Source organism: Schistocerca americana, chromosome 5 (assembly GCF_021461395.2).
Source record: "Schistocerca americana isolate TAMUIC-IGC-003095 chromosome 5, iqSchAmer2.1, whole genome shotgun sequence".
Classification (NCBI taxonomy): Eukaryota; Metazoa; Arthropoda; class Insecta; order Orthoptera; family Acrididae; genus Schistocerca; species Schistocerca americana.
Genome location: NC_060123.1, coordinates 484,403,809 through 484,421,523, shown reverse-complemented (window position 1 = coordinate 484,421,523; position 17,715 = coordinate 484,403,809). Strand labels below are relative to the sequence as shown.

At 42.8% G+C, this 17,715-nt stretch overlaps 1 protein-coding gene across 1 annotated transcript in view; it reads left to right on the top strand.

Annotated features, from left to right (window-relative positions):
- Positions 1–17,715, top strand: part of LOC124615929 (collagen alpha-2(IV) chain) — a 270,357-nt gene that overhangs the window by 116,596 nt on the left and 136,046 nt on the right. Inside the window, exons 2-6 of the mRNA XM_047144112.1 lie at positions 13,412–13,576; positions 14,053–14,187; positions 14,708–14,815; positions 15,113–15,334; positions 15,877–16,071. Of these exons, the coding sequence (XP_047000068.1) occupies positions 13,412–13,576; positions 14,053–14,187; positions 14,708–14,815; positions 15,113–15,334; positions 15,877–16,071 (825 nt within the window). The remainder of the gene's footprint in view (positions 1–13,411; positions 13,577–14,052; positions 14,188–14,707; positions 14,816–15,112; positions 15,335–15,876; positions 16,072–17,715) is intronic.

The following is a 17,715-nucleotide window of genomic DNA, read 5'->3' as shown; positions in this document are numbered from 1 at the left end:
CTATTATACCCTGAAACCTGTCTGCGACATTAGCAAAATAATATTTTCCAAAAACTTAAAAGAACCTATACTTTACGTATAAAATGACTCATCTCGAAGGAATTTTCGTGCTGATTCCAAAACTGCTCTTAGATTTTTGCGGGTCTGCAATATTTTCTAAGTTAAGAAAAGTTCAACATCCCGAATTATACGGGGTGAAAAGTATTTACACCGACAAACTCTGGGAGATTGTAGGGGACATCAAAACAAATATTTTTCCCTAATGTCATTTTTTCCTATGAGGAGTATTTAAACCGGCAGAGGAAGATTTCTCTGGCGGCAAATTAATTAAACCAACACACACTTTTCCATTTTTTTATGACCAAGAGACAACACATTAACACAACCCAATTTCAATTACAGTAGATTTTCAAAAAGCCTCCATTGACACGTAAACAATGGTCGGATCATGTTTTGTCTGACACGGGCAAAAACCCCTGGAGTATCCTGAATTGTTCCTGCTGCTGCTACTATCCGGGCAACCAGAACCTTTTCTGATGAAAGAGGAGTTGCGTAAACAAGGTTGCTCATCTCTCCCCACACAAAAAAGTCCAGAGGGGGCATTTCTGTGGATCGAGCAGGCCACGGTACAGGACCACCTTCGTCAATCCACGTTTCTGGGAACCGTCGGTCGAGGAATCGACGCACACGACGACTGAAATGTGCCGGCGCCCCTTCATGTTGGAACCACATGCGTTGTCTTGTAGGGAGCGGGACGTGTTCCAGCAATTCTGGCAATGCTCTGGCGAGAAAATTGTAATAGTGCCTGCCATTTAATGGCCTAGGTAGCAGATACGGCCCAATTAAACAGTCCCCAACAACACCGACCCACACATTAACGAATAACGGCACTTGATGAGCGCTAGTAACTGTGGCATGTGGGTTATCTTCACTCCAAACATGCGAATTTTGCATGTTGAAGTCTCCATCACTGGTTCCAGGTTGTGGACACGCTGTAAATGAAATGGACGCAACAACTGCTGTCGAAGGACTGTTCTTACATTCCTCTGATTCGTCCCCATGTTACGTGCAATTGCACGAGTGCTGATTGAAGGATCCCGCTCCACATGCTGCAAGACAGCTTCCTCAAATTGCAGCGTTCTTACCATGCGACGGCGGCCCTGTCCAGGTACTCTGCTAAATGACCCGGTCTTACGCAGACGTTGGTACACAGCAGGAAAGGTCGTATGATCCGGGATATGGCGATTAGGATATTGTTGCTGGTAAACCCGCTGTGCAGCTCGTCCGTTGTGGTGCACTACGTAGTACGCACCAACCATATCAGTGTACTCACTCCAGGTGTATCGCTCCATTAGTAAACAGAGACAATGGTTCAAATGGTTCAAATGGCTCTGAGCACTATGGGACTTAACTTCTAAGGTCATCAGTCCCCTAGAACTTAGAATTACTTAAACCTAACTAACCTAAGGACATCACACACATGCATGCCCGAGGCAGGATTCGAACCTGCGGCCGTAGCGGTGGCACGGTTCCAGACTGTAGTGCCTAGAACCGTTCGGCCACCCCGGCCGGCCCAACAGAGACAATGCACTACTGCACTGGTGGTAAGCAATTGCCTACAACTGAAGAGCGTAATACGCCCTCTAACAACTGAAGATCGTAATACGGCCTCTAACTACTGAAGAGCGTAATACGGCCACCACCGGTTTAAATACTCCTCATAGGAAAAAAAGACATTAGGGAAAAATTTTTTGTTTTGATGTCCCCTACAACCTCACAGAGTTTGTCGATTTAAATACTTTTCACCCTTTATTTTATTAATTCAGGTGATGCGTTTGGATTACAGTTGTGTGTGTAGATCATGATCTTTTAACCTCCAGCATCTGCTAGATACGAGGGCGTGCTAAACAGTAATGCCTCCAGATTTTTTTATGTGAAAACTCTTGAAACTTTTGAAACAAAATAAACTTTATTAACATTCTACGTCTTTATTTTTCATGTCCACATATTTATTTCTCCACATAGTCACTCAGGCGAGAAACAAATTTCTCCCACCGAGAGACCAGTTTGGTGATACCGTCATTGTAGAATGATTGAATTTGTGATGGAGACACAACCTCACCTCTGCTTGCACCGCTTCATTCCTATCAAAGTCAAGTCCTCGTAGGTGTTCTGAAAGTTCTGCACGCAGGTGGAGAATCGGATGGAGCCAAGTTGGGACTCTATGCAGGATGGTAGGCGACAGTGAACTCAGGGCACGGGATTGTTGCAGATGTCGCAGCGGTCGTGTGTGGTGTGGCATTGTCATGCTGCAGGAGAGGATGCTCCATGTATGGACAAAGTTTAATGCGATTAGAAACTCAATTCGATTATAGCATACTGTTTCTCACGCACCGACATAGTTACATTACACACAACCATGTTACCCGCTACAGTTCGTGGCCCTATAGCGGCAGAGGGTTGCAACTTGCATCAGCGAAGTGAGAAAGTCGACCGGTTAATGTGCATGACATGTAATACATCAACCGATTTTGAGAATGAAAAATTCGGAGGCATTATTTTTAAGCACACCTTCGTAAATGTTACTTTTCAAACAGCCATGTAACTGAATGTGAATATTACGCAGCAGCTTCCTTTGTTCATATGCGGTAGAAGTTTTGAAATTGTTAAATGCGTCCCCCCCCCCCATCCTCCTCCCTACCCCAATCCCTCTAAAAGCTGTTATCCTCTACGGTGTTTAGTTGTTACCGAGCCTCAATTCGTGGTCGCAAAATATTGTGTAATGAACTAAACTGATTTCAGCATTCGAAACATGAATTTCTTACAGGTATCCTATAATTCAACTTCAGAAGGATTGTACGGTTTCAGTGGAATCAAGCATAGATCAGAACAGATATCTGCTGCAAACCGTATGGAATGGAAGAGCTCAAGGAATTGGCCACCGCCGACAATAGTTTTCTAGTTAATGTAATAGAAGGACTGATTCAAGGCCTGGACTGCAAGTTCCCTAGACATATCACACAGAGTGGTCCATTGATAGTGACCGGGCCAAATATCTCACGAAATAAGCATCAAACGAAAAAATTACAATGAACGAAACTTGTCTAGCTTGAAGGGGGAAACCAGATAGCGCTATGGTTGGCCTGCTAGATGGCGGTTCCATGGGTCAAACGGATATCAACTGCGTTTTTTAAAATATGAACCCCCATTTTTATTACATATTCGTGTAGAACGCAAAGAAATATAAATGTTTTAGTTGGACCACTTTTTTCGCTTTGTGATAGATGGCGCTGTAATAGTCACAATCGTATAAGTACGTGTTATCACGTAACGTTCCGCCAGTGCGGACGGTATTTGCTTCGTGATACATTACCCGTGTTAAAATGGACCGTTTACCAACTGCGGAAAAGGTCGATATCGTGTTGATGTATGGCTGTTGTGATCAAAATGCCCAACGGGCGTGTGCTATGTATGCTGCTCGGTATCCTGGATATCATCCAAGTGTACGGACCGTTCGCCGGATAGTTACGTTATTTAAGGAAACAGGAAGTGTTCAGCCACATGTGAAACGTCAACCACGACCTGCAACAAATGATGAGGCCCAAGTAGGTGTTTTAGCTGCTGTCGTGGCTAATGCGCACATCAGTGGCAGACAAATTGCGGGAGAATCGGGAATCTCAAAAACGACGGTGTCGAGAATGCTACATCAACATCGATTGCACGCGTACCATATTTCTATGCACCAGGAATTGCATGGAGACGACTTTGAACGTCGTGTACAGTTCTGCCACTGGGCGCAAGATAAATTACGGGACGATGACAGATGTTTTGCACGCGTTCTATTTAGCGACGAAGCGTCATTCACCAACAGCGCTAACGTAAACCGGCATAATATGCACTATTGGGCAACGGAAAATCCACGATGCCTGCGACAAGTGGAACATAGCGACCTTGGAGGGTCAATGTAAGTTGCGGCATTATGGGAGGAAGGATAATTGACCCCCATTTTATCGATGGCATGCTAAATGGTGCAATGTATGCTGATTTCCTAAGTAATGTTTTACCGATGTTACTTCAAGATGTTTCACTGCATGACAGAATGGCGATGTACTTCCAATATGATGGGTGCCCGGCACATAGCTCGCGTGCGGTTGAAGCGGTACTGAATAGCATATTTCATGACAGGTGGATTGGTCGTCGAAGCACCATACCATGGCCCGCACGTTCACCGGATCTGACGTCCCCGGATTTCTTTCTGTGGCGTAAGTTGAAGGATATTTGCTATCGTGATCCACCGACAACGCCTGACAACATGTGTCAGCGCATTGTCAATGCATGTGCGAACATTACGGAAGGCGAACTATTCGCTGTTGAGAGGAATGTCGTTACACGTATTGCCAAATGCATTGAGGTTGACGAACATCATTTTGAGCGCATTTATTGCATTAATGTGGTATTTACAGGTAATCACGCTGTAACAGCATGCGTTCTCAGAAATGATAAGTTCACATAGGTACATGTATCACATTGGAACAACCGAAATAAAATGTTTAAACGTAACTACGTTCTGTATTTTAATTTAAAAAACCTACCTGTTACCGACTGTTCGTCTAAAATTGTGAGCCAAATGTTTGTGACTATTACAGCGCTATCTATCACAAAGCGAAAAAAGTGGTCCAACTAAAACATTCATATATCTTTACGTACTACACGAAAATGTAATAAAAAAATGGGGGTTCCTATTTTAAAAAACGCAGTTGATATCCGTTTGACCTATGGCAGTGCCATCTAGCAGGCCAACCATAGCGCCATCTTGTTTCCCCCTTCAAGCTAGACAAGTTTCGTTCTTTGTGGGTTTTTCATTTGACGCTTATTTCGTGAGATATTTTGGCCCGGTCACGATCAATGGCCCACCCTGTATATGATGTGGGAGCAGGCTCACATGAGGAAATGAAGAGACTAACAGGAAACAGAAAGGAATGGAGAAAGAGAATTGCTGACAACCAATATTCAGACGGAGACTTTAGGTTTAGGAAAAGGTGCCGACCAAATTGAGTTCCGTGGACATAGTAGCCCACCTCGTCACCTCCACAGGGCGGCATTGACTGGCACTATTGGAATGGCGTGTGGTCATCGTGTGTTGTTGTTGCTGTTGTTCTTCTTGTGGTCTTCAGTCCAAACACTGGTTTGAAGCAGCTCTCACCGCTAGCCCATCTTGTGTAAGACTCTTCATGTCTGCGTAACTACTGCAACCTACGTCCACTTACCGAGCGAAGTGGCGCAGTGGTTAGCACCCTGGACTCGCATTTGGGAGGACGACGGTTCAAACCCGCGTCTAGATACCGTGATTTAGGTTATCCGTGGTTTCCCTAAAACGCTTGAGGCAAATGCCTGGATGGTTCCTTTGAAAGGGCACGGCCGACTTCCTTCCCTAACCCGATGGGACCGATGACCTTCCTGTTTGGTCTGCTCCCTCCAACCGACCAACCTACATCCACCTAAACCTGCTAACTATACTCAAGTCTTGGTTTCCATCTGCAGTTTTTACCCTCCATTACCAAACTGACGATCCCTTAATGAATCTGGATCCTCTCTTTTAGTCAAATTGTGCCATAAATTCCTCTCCTCCCTAATACGATTCATTAAGTCTTCATTAGTTATGCAGTCTACCCATCCAGCCTTCAGAATTCATCTGAAGCACTTTATTTCGAAAGCTTCTAGTCTCTTTTTGGCTGAATCGTTTATCCTCGTCCACGTTTCACTTCTGTAAAAGGCTATACTTCAAACAAATACCGCCTGCAGCTCGTGGTCGTGCGGTAGCGTTCTCTCTTTTAGTCAAATTGTGCCATAAATTCCTCTCCTCCCTAATACGATTCATTAAGTCTTCATTAGTTATGCAGTCTACCCATCCAGCCTTCAGAATTCATCTGAAGCACTTTATTTCGAAAGCTTCTAGTCTCTTTTTGGCTGAATCGTTTATCCTCGTCCACGTTTCACTTCTGTAAAAGGCTATACTTCAAACAAATACCGCCTGCAGCTCGTGGTCGTGCGGTAGCGTTCTCGCTTCCAGCGCCCGGGTTCCCGGGTTCGATTCCCGGCGGGGTCCGGGATTTTCTCTGCCTCGTGATGACTGGGTGTTGTGTGCTGTCCTTAGGTTAGTTAGGTTTAAGTAGTTCTAAGTTCTAGGGGACTGATGACCATAGATGTTAAGTCCCATAGTGCTCAGAGCCATTTGAAACAAATACCTTCAGAAAAGGTTTCGTAACACTTAAATTTATATTAGAAGTTAACAAATTCATCATTTTCAGAAACGCTCTTCTTGCTATTGCCGGCCTCTCCTTTGACCACCGTCAACTACACTCTAAGACAAAAAAAAAAAAAAAAGACGCATCAAGGAGGAGTTATTCAAACGAGACGGAACACGGTAGATGTGATCTACATGTACAGACAAACAAATGATTACAATTCAGTAACGCGTTGGCCCAACTCTAGCGCTTAAGGAACTGCTATTCGGCTTGACATTGATTGACAGAGTTGCTGGATGTCCTCGTGAAGGATATTGTGCCAAACTGTGTCCAAGTGGCGCGTTAGGTAGTCAAAATCACGAGGTGGTTGGAGTGCCCTGCCCATAATGCTCCAAACGTTCCCAATTGGAGAGAATTCTGGCGACTTTACTAGCCAAGATTGGGTTTGGCATCTCACTGACTGGAGTAGAATTGTCTTCAGTGATGTGTCCCCCTTAGAACTGAGACCTGATGACCAGCGAAGATGTGTCCCGAGACCGGACAGCGACGAGATACCAACAGTCACCCTTACAGCACAGCAGTACCTCGATGATAGTCTGCGCCCCGTTTTGTTGCCCTTCATGGTAGGCCATAAGTTTGTACTGCTTGTCTTGGAACTTGCCAAACCCTACCCGCTATGTCAATTACCCCACAGTACTCTACCTTATCAGTGGGCTGCACCATTTTGTTTTGGCCCCTCTAGTGGTGTGATATGGTACTGTGGCGCGGAGATTTCGATGTGTACGTGACGTGCCTCATACGGTACTGTGGCGCGGAATTTTCGATGTGCACATGACGTGTGTACCATAAGTACTAACAAAGGGATTTCTCCTCACTTGCCGCCCTTCTCCCCTCACTCAGCAACAGTCCGAAATTAATACCATTCCTCACTTACTCCGGGTGGTTATAATTAAAGTGCAGTTACTCACGGAGACCCAGTGTGAGCTGTATCTATATCGTATGGCAGTGAAACTTGGTAGATATTCTAATGCGTTAATGTGGAACAAAAAATTAGTCTCAATTTTGGCCACCAGATCCAAATCTGTCCTTGTACAGCATCTCGTCGACGTCCACATTGGCCATACAGTTGAAACCGTGTAAGCGGCAGTTAATAATAAAACCACTTGTTTGACGTTTTTCTGTCCACGTCCCATTCCTAATCCATTACATATGGAAACATTGTTATATGAATTTCTTACATTTACAGCACCAGATTTGCATCTGCTGGCCAAAATTGAATCTAATTTTTTTCCAGCGTCGTTCGGTTCCACATTAACACATTAAAATAGCAACGAAGTATCGCCGACATACAATGATTACAGCCCAGGCTGGACGTCTGTGAGTAGCTGCGCTTTAATTATAACCACCCGGTATTTGAATTTAATATTTTGCCGAGGAAAAAAAATAACTGGCCCGTTACACCACAGTCATAACGTTTTAATTATGGTATGAAAAAAAACTTACGTAATTAATTATTAGTTTGTTTGTAGTTGCATGTCTGCACCGAGGGTGTTGCCGAACTGGGGGTCATAGAGTGACCCTTTGCCGTTTTATTCACGCACATGTCAGCGTTGTAGCCACCCATGATCACGCCACAGATGGCGCAAAACAGGAGGGCTGAAAAAGCACACACTCACTTTGCTGCTTCGGATCACGTTCGAATTTTATCAAATGGTTTTGAATGGACCCCAGTGGTTTTACCCTGTGCACCAGAGCAAAAATTGCGTTCGCGCCATGCTCCAAAGGGGTGCAGTCACTTTCAGTTGATTTGCAGGTCGACGATCTCCTTAGAGAAGAATTGAATTATCCGGGGGTTGTCATCAGCGTCAAAGGTTGTCAAGAACGTCGTCCCTTTGCCCGTCACAATGCGAACTGTCGTTTCCGACAGCGAAATGTGTGGGAATCATCGCCCAAAGAGAAGGGGTGGTTTTATTGACTCCTTTTGTGGCATCCCCCTGAGGCCTTTTCTTGTCGATACTAAGAGCGGTGTCCGAAATGCTTTGCCCTGCCACTCATAAGAAGACCGCGTGATTTCAGTGCTGGGCATTTCCCCATCGCAGAGGAGTGGCGTTAGGTAGAAGTGTGATTAATTTTGGTGCCAGTGTGGCATCATTAACCCATCTTACACATCACGTTACCTCCTGAGCTCTGCCCTTTTTCTTGCACGTGTCGACGTCTTGCTGTTTAATGCGTGTCCTAGCCCGAGGGTGAGGTCCCAGGATGCCACCCTTTTCCACCATTACAGCGGTAGGTTGTAGGCTCCTTTGAGGTAAATTTTAAACTGCTGCATGGAAATGGGAGACAATTACGGGGTTTCGAAAATGTGGTTGCGCAGCGTATTACAAAAAGCAACCGTCACAGTGTCTAGTGAAAAAACGAGTTTGAGTTACTCTAACAAAAAGAATGGTGAGTGGTATTGAGTAATAAGTCTTTTTATTATAGAATAATAGGTACTCAACGCAGTATTTCGATTAGAATAAAAGAAAATAAACGGAGCAAATAGCGTTTCTATTTTTGGGAAGAGCATATGGATCGCCTGCGGCACATAGCAGCAGCAACCCACACAGCTTACTAGATATGCGGGTTGCGCAACTATTGTCCTGCGTTTAGCTATTACGCAGTGAACCGGCGCATTACATTATTGGCGTCGGTCTTGGCTCGCTTCAGCGCCAATATGAGCTCATCAACAGTAATTACCAGTCGACCCGTTACTATAGTCACCAGCAATGTGTTGAGTTCTGGATACAGGATGCCACACCTTCCTTGACACATATGACATACTGCAGAACTCCGCCACATCTTATCTCAGTTTGTTTGTTTTAAGCAAGTTACTTCATGCAACAAATTATTCTTAGTGAGAGTAACATGAATCGTCCGTGATGCACGGGAGGACAAGATGCAGTGACATAACAAAAGTTATGTCCAAGTAAGGAAATGTAATAAAAAGAAAAGTCCGTGCACACTACGTTGACACATGGCATGATGGCTGGTGGGAGTGGCATTTCCCATTTACTGTCGCTCCCATCAGTCACCACACCGAATGTCAACTTAGTTTGCGCAAATAGTAATAAATTACGATTCAACAGTGAGTTTTACTGTAGTTAACAGCCATAATGGAATAACATGTGTACCCAAACAGTAGCATTCTGTTGAAAGGAACGTAAATTTGTCTGGGTGTAATAGTGCACTAAGATGTATTTCGGGTATGAGACAGATAACGGACATGAATCAGCTCTTCGCCTGTAGACAAGCAGTCTGTGTTGTCATACACTGGACAGCTTGCGTGTGGGCTTCCACAGAGACTTACAGAATGCTGATCTCGTTCCACATTCACACCTAAAATGCACAGTATAAGATATGTTTAAAATACACAAACACACACACAAAGTAGGACAGGTACTACACAACACATGGACCAAGGTGGTACAAGACTCTCCCCCGTGACAGCTTAAGAGGAAGAGAAACCTACATCTGTGGGATATAGGTAAATTCTCGAATGCAGGAATTGCATAGCAAGAAAAGCTAAAAGAGAAGACAAAAAAAGGAGTAAAATATCGACAGAAGCCATAAGAAAACCATATACCAGTCTAAGTGCGGACGAAAGAAATAAAAAAAATGGGTCATATGGTATTTTTGGCTGTGTGACTCTTAGGCCCGTTTCACACTGTGACATTGGTGACGGTCCCCAGCGACGGTCAGCGACAGAGGTTTGAACAGGAGCATTCGTACCGGGACACTATAGTGCCTCACCGAGACACTGTGACCCAGCAGTGACTCACCGTCGCCACATGTGGCGGACAGGGTCACTGCGTTTACAGCAGTCACCGCCAGACGTGCATTAGTTTGAACTGGAGTGTTCACACTGGGAAACAGATCACAGACATAGCGTTGCAGATTTCCCAACCGACAGGCAGTCATTTCTGAGACAGTGATGCGAAACATTCATTGTACATTATACTGTACACATTGTAGCCATGAGATTAGATTTGATTAACATGGAAGATTTTTTAAGTGAAGTAGAAAGTCGTCCTGCTACTTGGGATGTGAAAAGCGATGACTATAGCAACAAAGTGTTGAAAAAGAATGCGTGGCAAGAAATTGTAAAAGTTTGTGCCTAATTTCAAATGAGAAGAGCATGGATGAGAAAAACAAAATTGGTAGGTTGCATGTTCTTTTTTCAAATTTAATACCTTATTTTTCGGACCATAAAAGGCTGTCGAAATTTAGTTGCTACCCCTGTACAAGTTCATTTCACTAACTAATCAGTTGGCAATGCCTGTGGCGTTGGACACCAGTGATCTAGGAGTGTTCACCACAGTCACTGGTGACGATCACTGGCGTCCGTCACCAGTGTCCCAGTGTGAAATGGGCCTTAGGGGTTGTTAAGCCACATAATCAGAAAGATTTGTATTCTTCCATACATAATGGTCCCCTTTCTACTGAATATACACTACTGGCCATTAAAGTTGCTACACCACGAAGATGACGTGCTGCAGACGCAAAATTTAACAAACTGGAAGAAGATGTTGTGATATGAAAATGATTAGCTTTTCAGAGCATTCACACAAGGTTGGCGCCAATGGCGACACCTAAAACGTGCTGACGTGAGGAAAGCTTCCAACCGATTTCTCATACACAAACAGCAGTTGACCGGCATTACCTGGTGAAACGTTGATGTGATGCCTCGTGTAAGGAGGAGAAATGCGTACCATCACGTTTCTGTCCTTGATAAAGGTCGGATTGTAGCCTGTCGCGATTGCGGTTCATTGTATCACGACATCGCTGCTCGCGTTGGTCGAGATCAAATGACTGTTAGCAGAATATGGAATTGGTGGGTTCAGGAGGGTAATACGGAACGCCGTGGTGGATCCCAACGGCCTCGTATCACTAGCAGTCGAGATGACAGGCACCTTATCTGCATGGCCGTAACGGATCGTGCAGCCACATCTCGATCCCTGAGTCAACAGATGGGGACGTTTGCAAGACAACAAACATCTGCACGAACAGTTTGACGGCGTTTGCAGCAGCATGGACTATCAGCTCGGAGACCATGGCTGCGGTTACCCTTGACACTGCCTCACAGACAGGAGTGCGTGCGATGGCGTACTCAACGACGAACCTGGGTGCACGAATGGCAAAACGTCATTTTTTTCGGATGAATCCAGGTTCTGTTTACAGCATCATGATGGTCGCATCTGTGTTTGGCGACATCACGGTAAACACACATTGGAAGCGTGCATTCGTCATCGCCATGCTGGTGTATCACCCGGCGTGGTGGTATGGGGTGCCATTGGTTACACGTCTCGGTCAGCTCTTGTTCGCATTGACGGCACTTTGAACAGTGGACGTTACATTTCAGATGTGTTATGACCCGTGGTTCTACCCTTCATTTGATCCCTGCGAAACCCTATATTTCAGCGGGATAATGCACGACCACATGTTGCAGGTCCTGCACGGGCCTTTCTGGATACAGAAAATGTTCGACTCCTACCCTGGCCAGCACATTCTCCAGATCTCTCACCAAATGAAAACGTCTGGTCAATGGTGGCCGAGCAATTGGCTCGTCACAATACACCAGTCACTACTCTTAATGAACTGTGGTATCGTGTTGAAGTTGCATGGGCAGCTGTACCTGTACACGCAATCCAAGCTCTGTTTGACTCTATGCCCAGGCGTATCAAGGCTGTTATTACGGCCGGAGGTGGTTGTTCTGGGTACTGATTTCTCAGGATCTATGCACCCAAATTGCGTGAAAATGTAATCACAAGTCAGTTCTAGTATAATATATTTGTTTAATAAATGCCCATTTATCATGTGCATTTCTTCTTGGTGTAGCAATTTTAATGGCCAGTAGTGTATGAGAGTTGTGCCTTAAGCATGATTATTGAATCAAAGTAATTGAAATGGGTGTTTATAAGGTTTGGTGTCATTTTTGTGTTGTATGACAATGAGAGAAGAGCGAGGGTGCAATCCAGTGCCAGCCTTACGAATAGCACTGTGGGGACTGCAAGGCTTAACATTCCCATCTTATAGACAGACCACCATAGAAAACCTCAAGAACCATCATTCACCGAGCGGGGTGGCGCAGTGGTTAGACACTGGGCTCGCATTCGGGAGGACGACGGTTCAATCCCGCGTCCGGCCATCCTGAATTAGGTTTTCCGTGATTTCCCTAAATCACTCCAGGCAAATGCCGGGATGGTTCCTCTGAAAGGGCACGGCCGACTTCCTTCCCAATCCTTCCATAATCCGATGAGACCGATGACCACGCTGTCTGGTCTCCTTCCCCAAATCAACCAACCAACCAACCATCATTCAGACAGCCAGTAGAGAGTGCACTGGCAAAATTAGGCAATTAATGGTTCATACTCAGGTCACAAGCAGTCATTCTTTTCACACTCCATTCATGAATGGAATGGGAAGGACCCTAAATATGGTAGAATAAAAAGTATTCCTTTTCATGATCTTCTCAGTGATTCACAGAGTATTGATGTAGATGTACTCAACTTTCTTCCAATATGTCATTGTGACAGTCTGGTATTAGAAAAGGCATATGGTGAGACTCATGAACATAAAATCTGTCATGAAAGTGGAATAATGTTGGTATGATTTAGGCTTTCTTTCATTTGAGTATCAACTAATATTCTTCTGGTAAATGTTATTTTTCTCCCACTACAGCATATGAATAACTAAAACACAGACCAGTAAATTTCCATAGTTTGTTTCATTCGGTCTTGTGCTGCTACTCACTCAAAACTGAGACAGTTCTCATCTTCTCACAGAGACAAGTAACAGGCATGATGTGCAGTTTTCTGCAGGAACATGTTATTTATTTGACTCAATGAGTTTTTTACATGACCGATTATGTATGGTAGCAGTGTCTCCTATTAAATATAGGAAGACACCTACTGATGCATCTAGTCTAACTTAGTTAAATAAACTACTGTCATGCGTCTAAATTTTGTCACAGAATTTATCACAGAATTATCTGTTGCAACAGGCAGTATTTCTCTTTAAGACTGTTTATTTTGTTCAGTACCTTTTGTTGAATTTATTACTTTTTATGCATCAACTAAATTTATTGACATAAAATTTCTGAAACTAAGTATCTACTGACATCTTTTCAGGACTACTTTCCACCTTCCTACAATAGAACTTATGGTCTATATGGAAGAACGGATTCAGGTAGTAGACCACCCAGCAATTATGAAATTGTTCCTAGCAACCCGAGGGGTAACTGTACGCCATCTACGAACTGCATACCGAAATGTTTCGCTGAGAAAGGATCAAGGGTAAGAAGTTATTAAGAACAGTTTTTTAAGCACATCTGACAGTTCTTCTCATTTTTGCTATCTGAATACAATGCTTTAGTAGCAACTAGGCAGATAATGTGGTAAAATAAAAATTCACATCATTACACACCATATGAGAATATGTCAAACTTAATTTTTGTTTTTAGGTTTATGAAGTTTGTTTGGAATTTACTTTATTGCAGTGAATCTTGTGACTAATATGACAAACATAAAATACGTGTCTTTTTTCCACTTTTTTCCAGTATAAATCTTTCACACTACAATAACTCACTTAATTATTTGTTATTATACTTTACTTTTTATTTATTTTAATTATGTAATTATCATAATTTAGGCAATTTAGTTTATATGCATGGAGACAGTAGTAGTATTAGATTTGGTGACAGTGATTAGTCTGTTTGAATTTCTGAAAGTACTGAACATTTGTGCCATTGCCATTATACTTTAAATTCTAGGGTCCTCCAGGCCTTCCTGGTATTCCAGGACTGCAAGGTCAGCAGGGACATCCTGGAATGGAAGGTCCTCCTGGGCCTAAAGGAGACAAAGGGGAACCTGGACCACAAGGACCTCGTGGGTTGAAAGGTGACAGGGTATGTTAGTATTTCTAAATTATTGAATTGTCTTAAAGTGTTGAGCATTTTCTAACTTTATTTTATTGGTGAGAAAGCACTGCTGTAAAACTTAAGCTTAGCTAATGATAGCCATAAATAGACACATGTTTTCAGCCATATTACATTTAGGGTCAGTCAAAAATAAATTAAAAGAGGATAAAAAAAGCAAGAAGATGTAATCACTTAACGAAAAGTATAACAGAGAGAAAATATATACTGAACAAATTTATTGTAATGAACATGGATTTCCAGAATATTTCAGTGAATACTGTAATGTATTTTGGAAAGGTAATGTGACAGGAGATATAATGCAAGCTCTTCTAAATTATTAATTTTTTGTACAAGACATCTTCTTTTACAGAAAAATTGTGAATGAGATCTTGGGAAATGAAAATATTTTTGATAAGGTGGAAACGTCATTTTTGTTCAAGTTCAAAATATTTAAAAAATCTGCATATATTATAATCAACTATTTCATTTTTTCCATGAATTTTTGCAGGGGAAAATGGGGATGCCAGGATTTCCTGGAACCAATGGTGTTCCTGGACAACAGGGCTTCCCAGGTCCTCCAGGTCTTCCAGGTGTTGATGGTTGCAATGGGACAGATGTAAGTATTGTTGGATATGCAATCTGTAATAAAATTAATTTTTAAAATGCCCTGTTTGGTAAGTCTTCAATTAAATAAATTGCTGTCATTCCTCTTGCAAAATGCAGAAATTATGTGGTGGGCAATCATAAAGGAATTTTGAATCACTTATAGATGTATATTTCTCTATAGAGTAGGCAATAATGTTTGTGATATTGATAGAAAATGCTTTAACTATTCTCCTTGCTTTGAGAATTTTGGAATTGTTTCCAGATTAATTAAGGTGTGAATATAAAATTTACTTTTTCTGTTTTACAGGGGGCCCAAGGACCACCTGGTTACCCTGGACAATCCGGTCCGCGTGGTATCCCCGGTCTTCCAGGTTCTAAGGGTGAGAAGGGAGAGCCAGCGTATGCTGGCCTGTTCCCTAAAGGCCAGAAAGGTGAACCGGGCCTTGATGGAGTTAGAGGTGTACAAGGTCTCCCTGGGAGTCCTGGACCATCTGGTTTTCCTGGAATTAAGGGAGAGGTGGGCCCTATGGTAAGTGATTCCAAACATCAAGTGGCTGCTAAGAAATATACCAAATATAGTATGCACTAATAATACACCTTTAGAAAATTTAAATTCAGGTTTTAAGTTTTCTTTTGTTGTGTTTTTATTTTCACTGTGTCTAGTAGAAATGTATTTATTTTTAAACATACACTTATTTCCAGATACACAACTTCGTCATTACAAGCTCTCTCTTCTGAAATGTCAGACTCCTTATTTCTTTCATTTTGATGATTAACTTTAACACTAGTGCAGCCCATGTGCAGTTAATAAAAACATTTTTTATGATCATAGATGGCCTTTTCAAATACATTTTCTCTTCTTAATGTATGTGCTGTTACTGTTCAGGGCATTATGAAGTGACCCTGTAAGGCATATAGTTTTTTCTGAATAATTTGACATTGATGTTGCTCACCAGCATAGTTTAGTGATCAGTTACAAATACTCTGGCGTTTTAATATAATCTTTCATTACAGTAAATTAAGATTCAAAATTATAGAAATTGTGCCAATGTGTATATGATTCTGTTTCAGGGTCCTAGGGGACCACCTGGTGCCAAAGGTGAGAAGGGAAACATTGGACTTGGCTTTGAAGGTCAAAAAGGTGATAAAGGTCAAAAAGGTGAACGTGGTCCAACTGGAAGACCAGCAGTACTTCCCTTTGATGAAGAAGGCCCATCAGGAGTAGTGGTTGGACCAAAAGGAGAACCAGGAGAGATGGGAGAAAGGGTAATAAAAATGTAAAATTGTAATTACTGTGAAATATTATGATCATGGAATATTTCAGGATGGAAAATCAAACAAAAGTTTTGAAAGTCAACCATCAGCCTGCACCTGATTGATGGGTGGCATTTACTCAGATATAAATTTCATTAGTGCTTTTTATAGAGTATGTGCACACTCAGTAACTTGATTTATTCTGACTATTCCTGTCAGTGCAAATAGTAATCAGTTACCACAAGGACACGAATCTGATGAATGCTGACAATTTTTATATCAGTTGTTTGAATGTGTACTGTTTTGTATTTTCCCTTTCATTTTTTGTCATAACCACTTCCCTCCAGTGATGTGGCTCAAAAGGCATGAAAACCAATCTCTGTTTTCAGATAAGTTACGTATTTGAATAAATAAGAAAAACAATACTCCACATAGTATAGCTGTATTTTAACATTTTACATAAAGTCAATCTTGTTATACATATTCAAGACTCAGGATGATTCCAGAAATATACTCTGCAACAATTAAAATTTAGGACTAGAGGAAACCACTCACTAAATAGCGTAACCATTGAGTTGTTGATAAGCACACACAGAAGTGGGAGAAATGTTGTTAGCTTTTGGAAGAACCATTGACAAAAGAGTACACAGACACACACACATATGCCTACATATGCCTATGTCTCTACATTGTGCCAGTTAGACACACAATACTGGGATTACAATTCAGCAGACGTACTAGGTTGGGGTGCATAAAGGAAGGAAGAGTGGTAAGCAAGAAGAGGGGTTGGGGATGGATAGCTAACAACTCAGAAGGAAGTGGCAAGTGTGCTGACTAGGAAGGAGAGAGGGAGGGGTGACGTGAATGGGCTAGGCATGTGATACACAGGTCCAGAGCAAGTGAGGTATGGTACATGGTGACGATGACATGGAAGTGTGGACTGGAAGGGGATGACAGGACATATGAAGTGGAGACCTGGCCAGAGGGTGTGGGAAGAGTGGGTTAGTGATGTTTGAGGCCAGGAGGATTATGGGAACAAAGGATGTGTTGCAACAATAACTCCAATCTACATAGTTCCGGTGCTGGAGGGAAGGATCCAGGTGGCACAGGTTGTGAAGTAGCCATTGAACTCGATTGAACTTGAGCATGTTTTGCTCAGCAGTTGTTGGTGGATGGTCCACTTTGTTCTTGGCCACAGCTTGGCAGTGACCATTCATTCTGGTGGGCAGCTAGTTGGTTGTCATGCAAACATAAAAAGCTATGCACAGATTTGAGCAGCATTTGTATATGGACCAGGATGATGTGTAGGTTGAGTGGGCTACGGAATACGACTAAAGCAGGTGTAGAAAGGATCTTGGGTAGGATGTCCCTCATTTCTGGTCATGATAACAGATACTCAAAGCCATGGCAGAGTATATGGTTGAGTTGTTCCAGTCCAGGGTGACTGGATGAAGATGTGGGTGTACATTTGTAGCTCATTCTTGAATGTGGTTGAAGAATTAGGTTTGTGTGAGGATCTGTCACAAGAAGTCTGTTTGTGGACTAGGTTTGGTGGGAGTGGATGGGGAAGAGAGATGGAGGGGTAGTGGCTGTCTGTGAAAGGCCTCATCAGACCTTAAGCATATTGAGGCACGAAATTCTCATCACTGTTAAAAT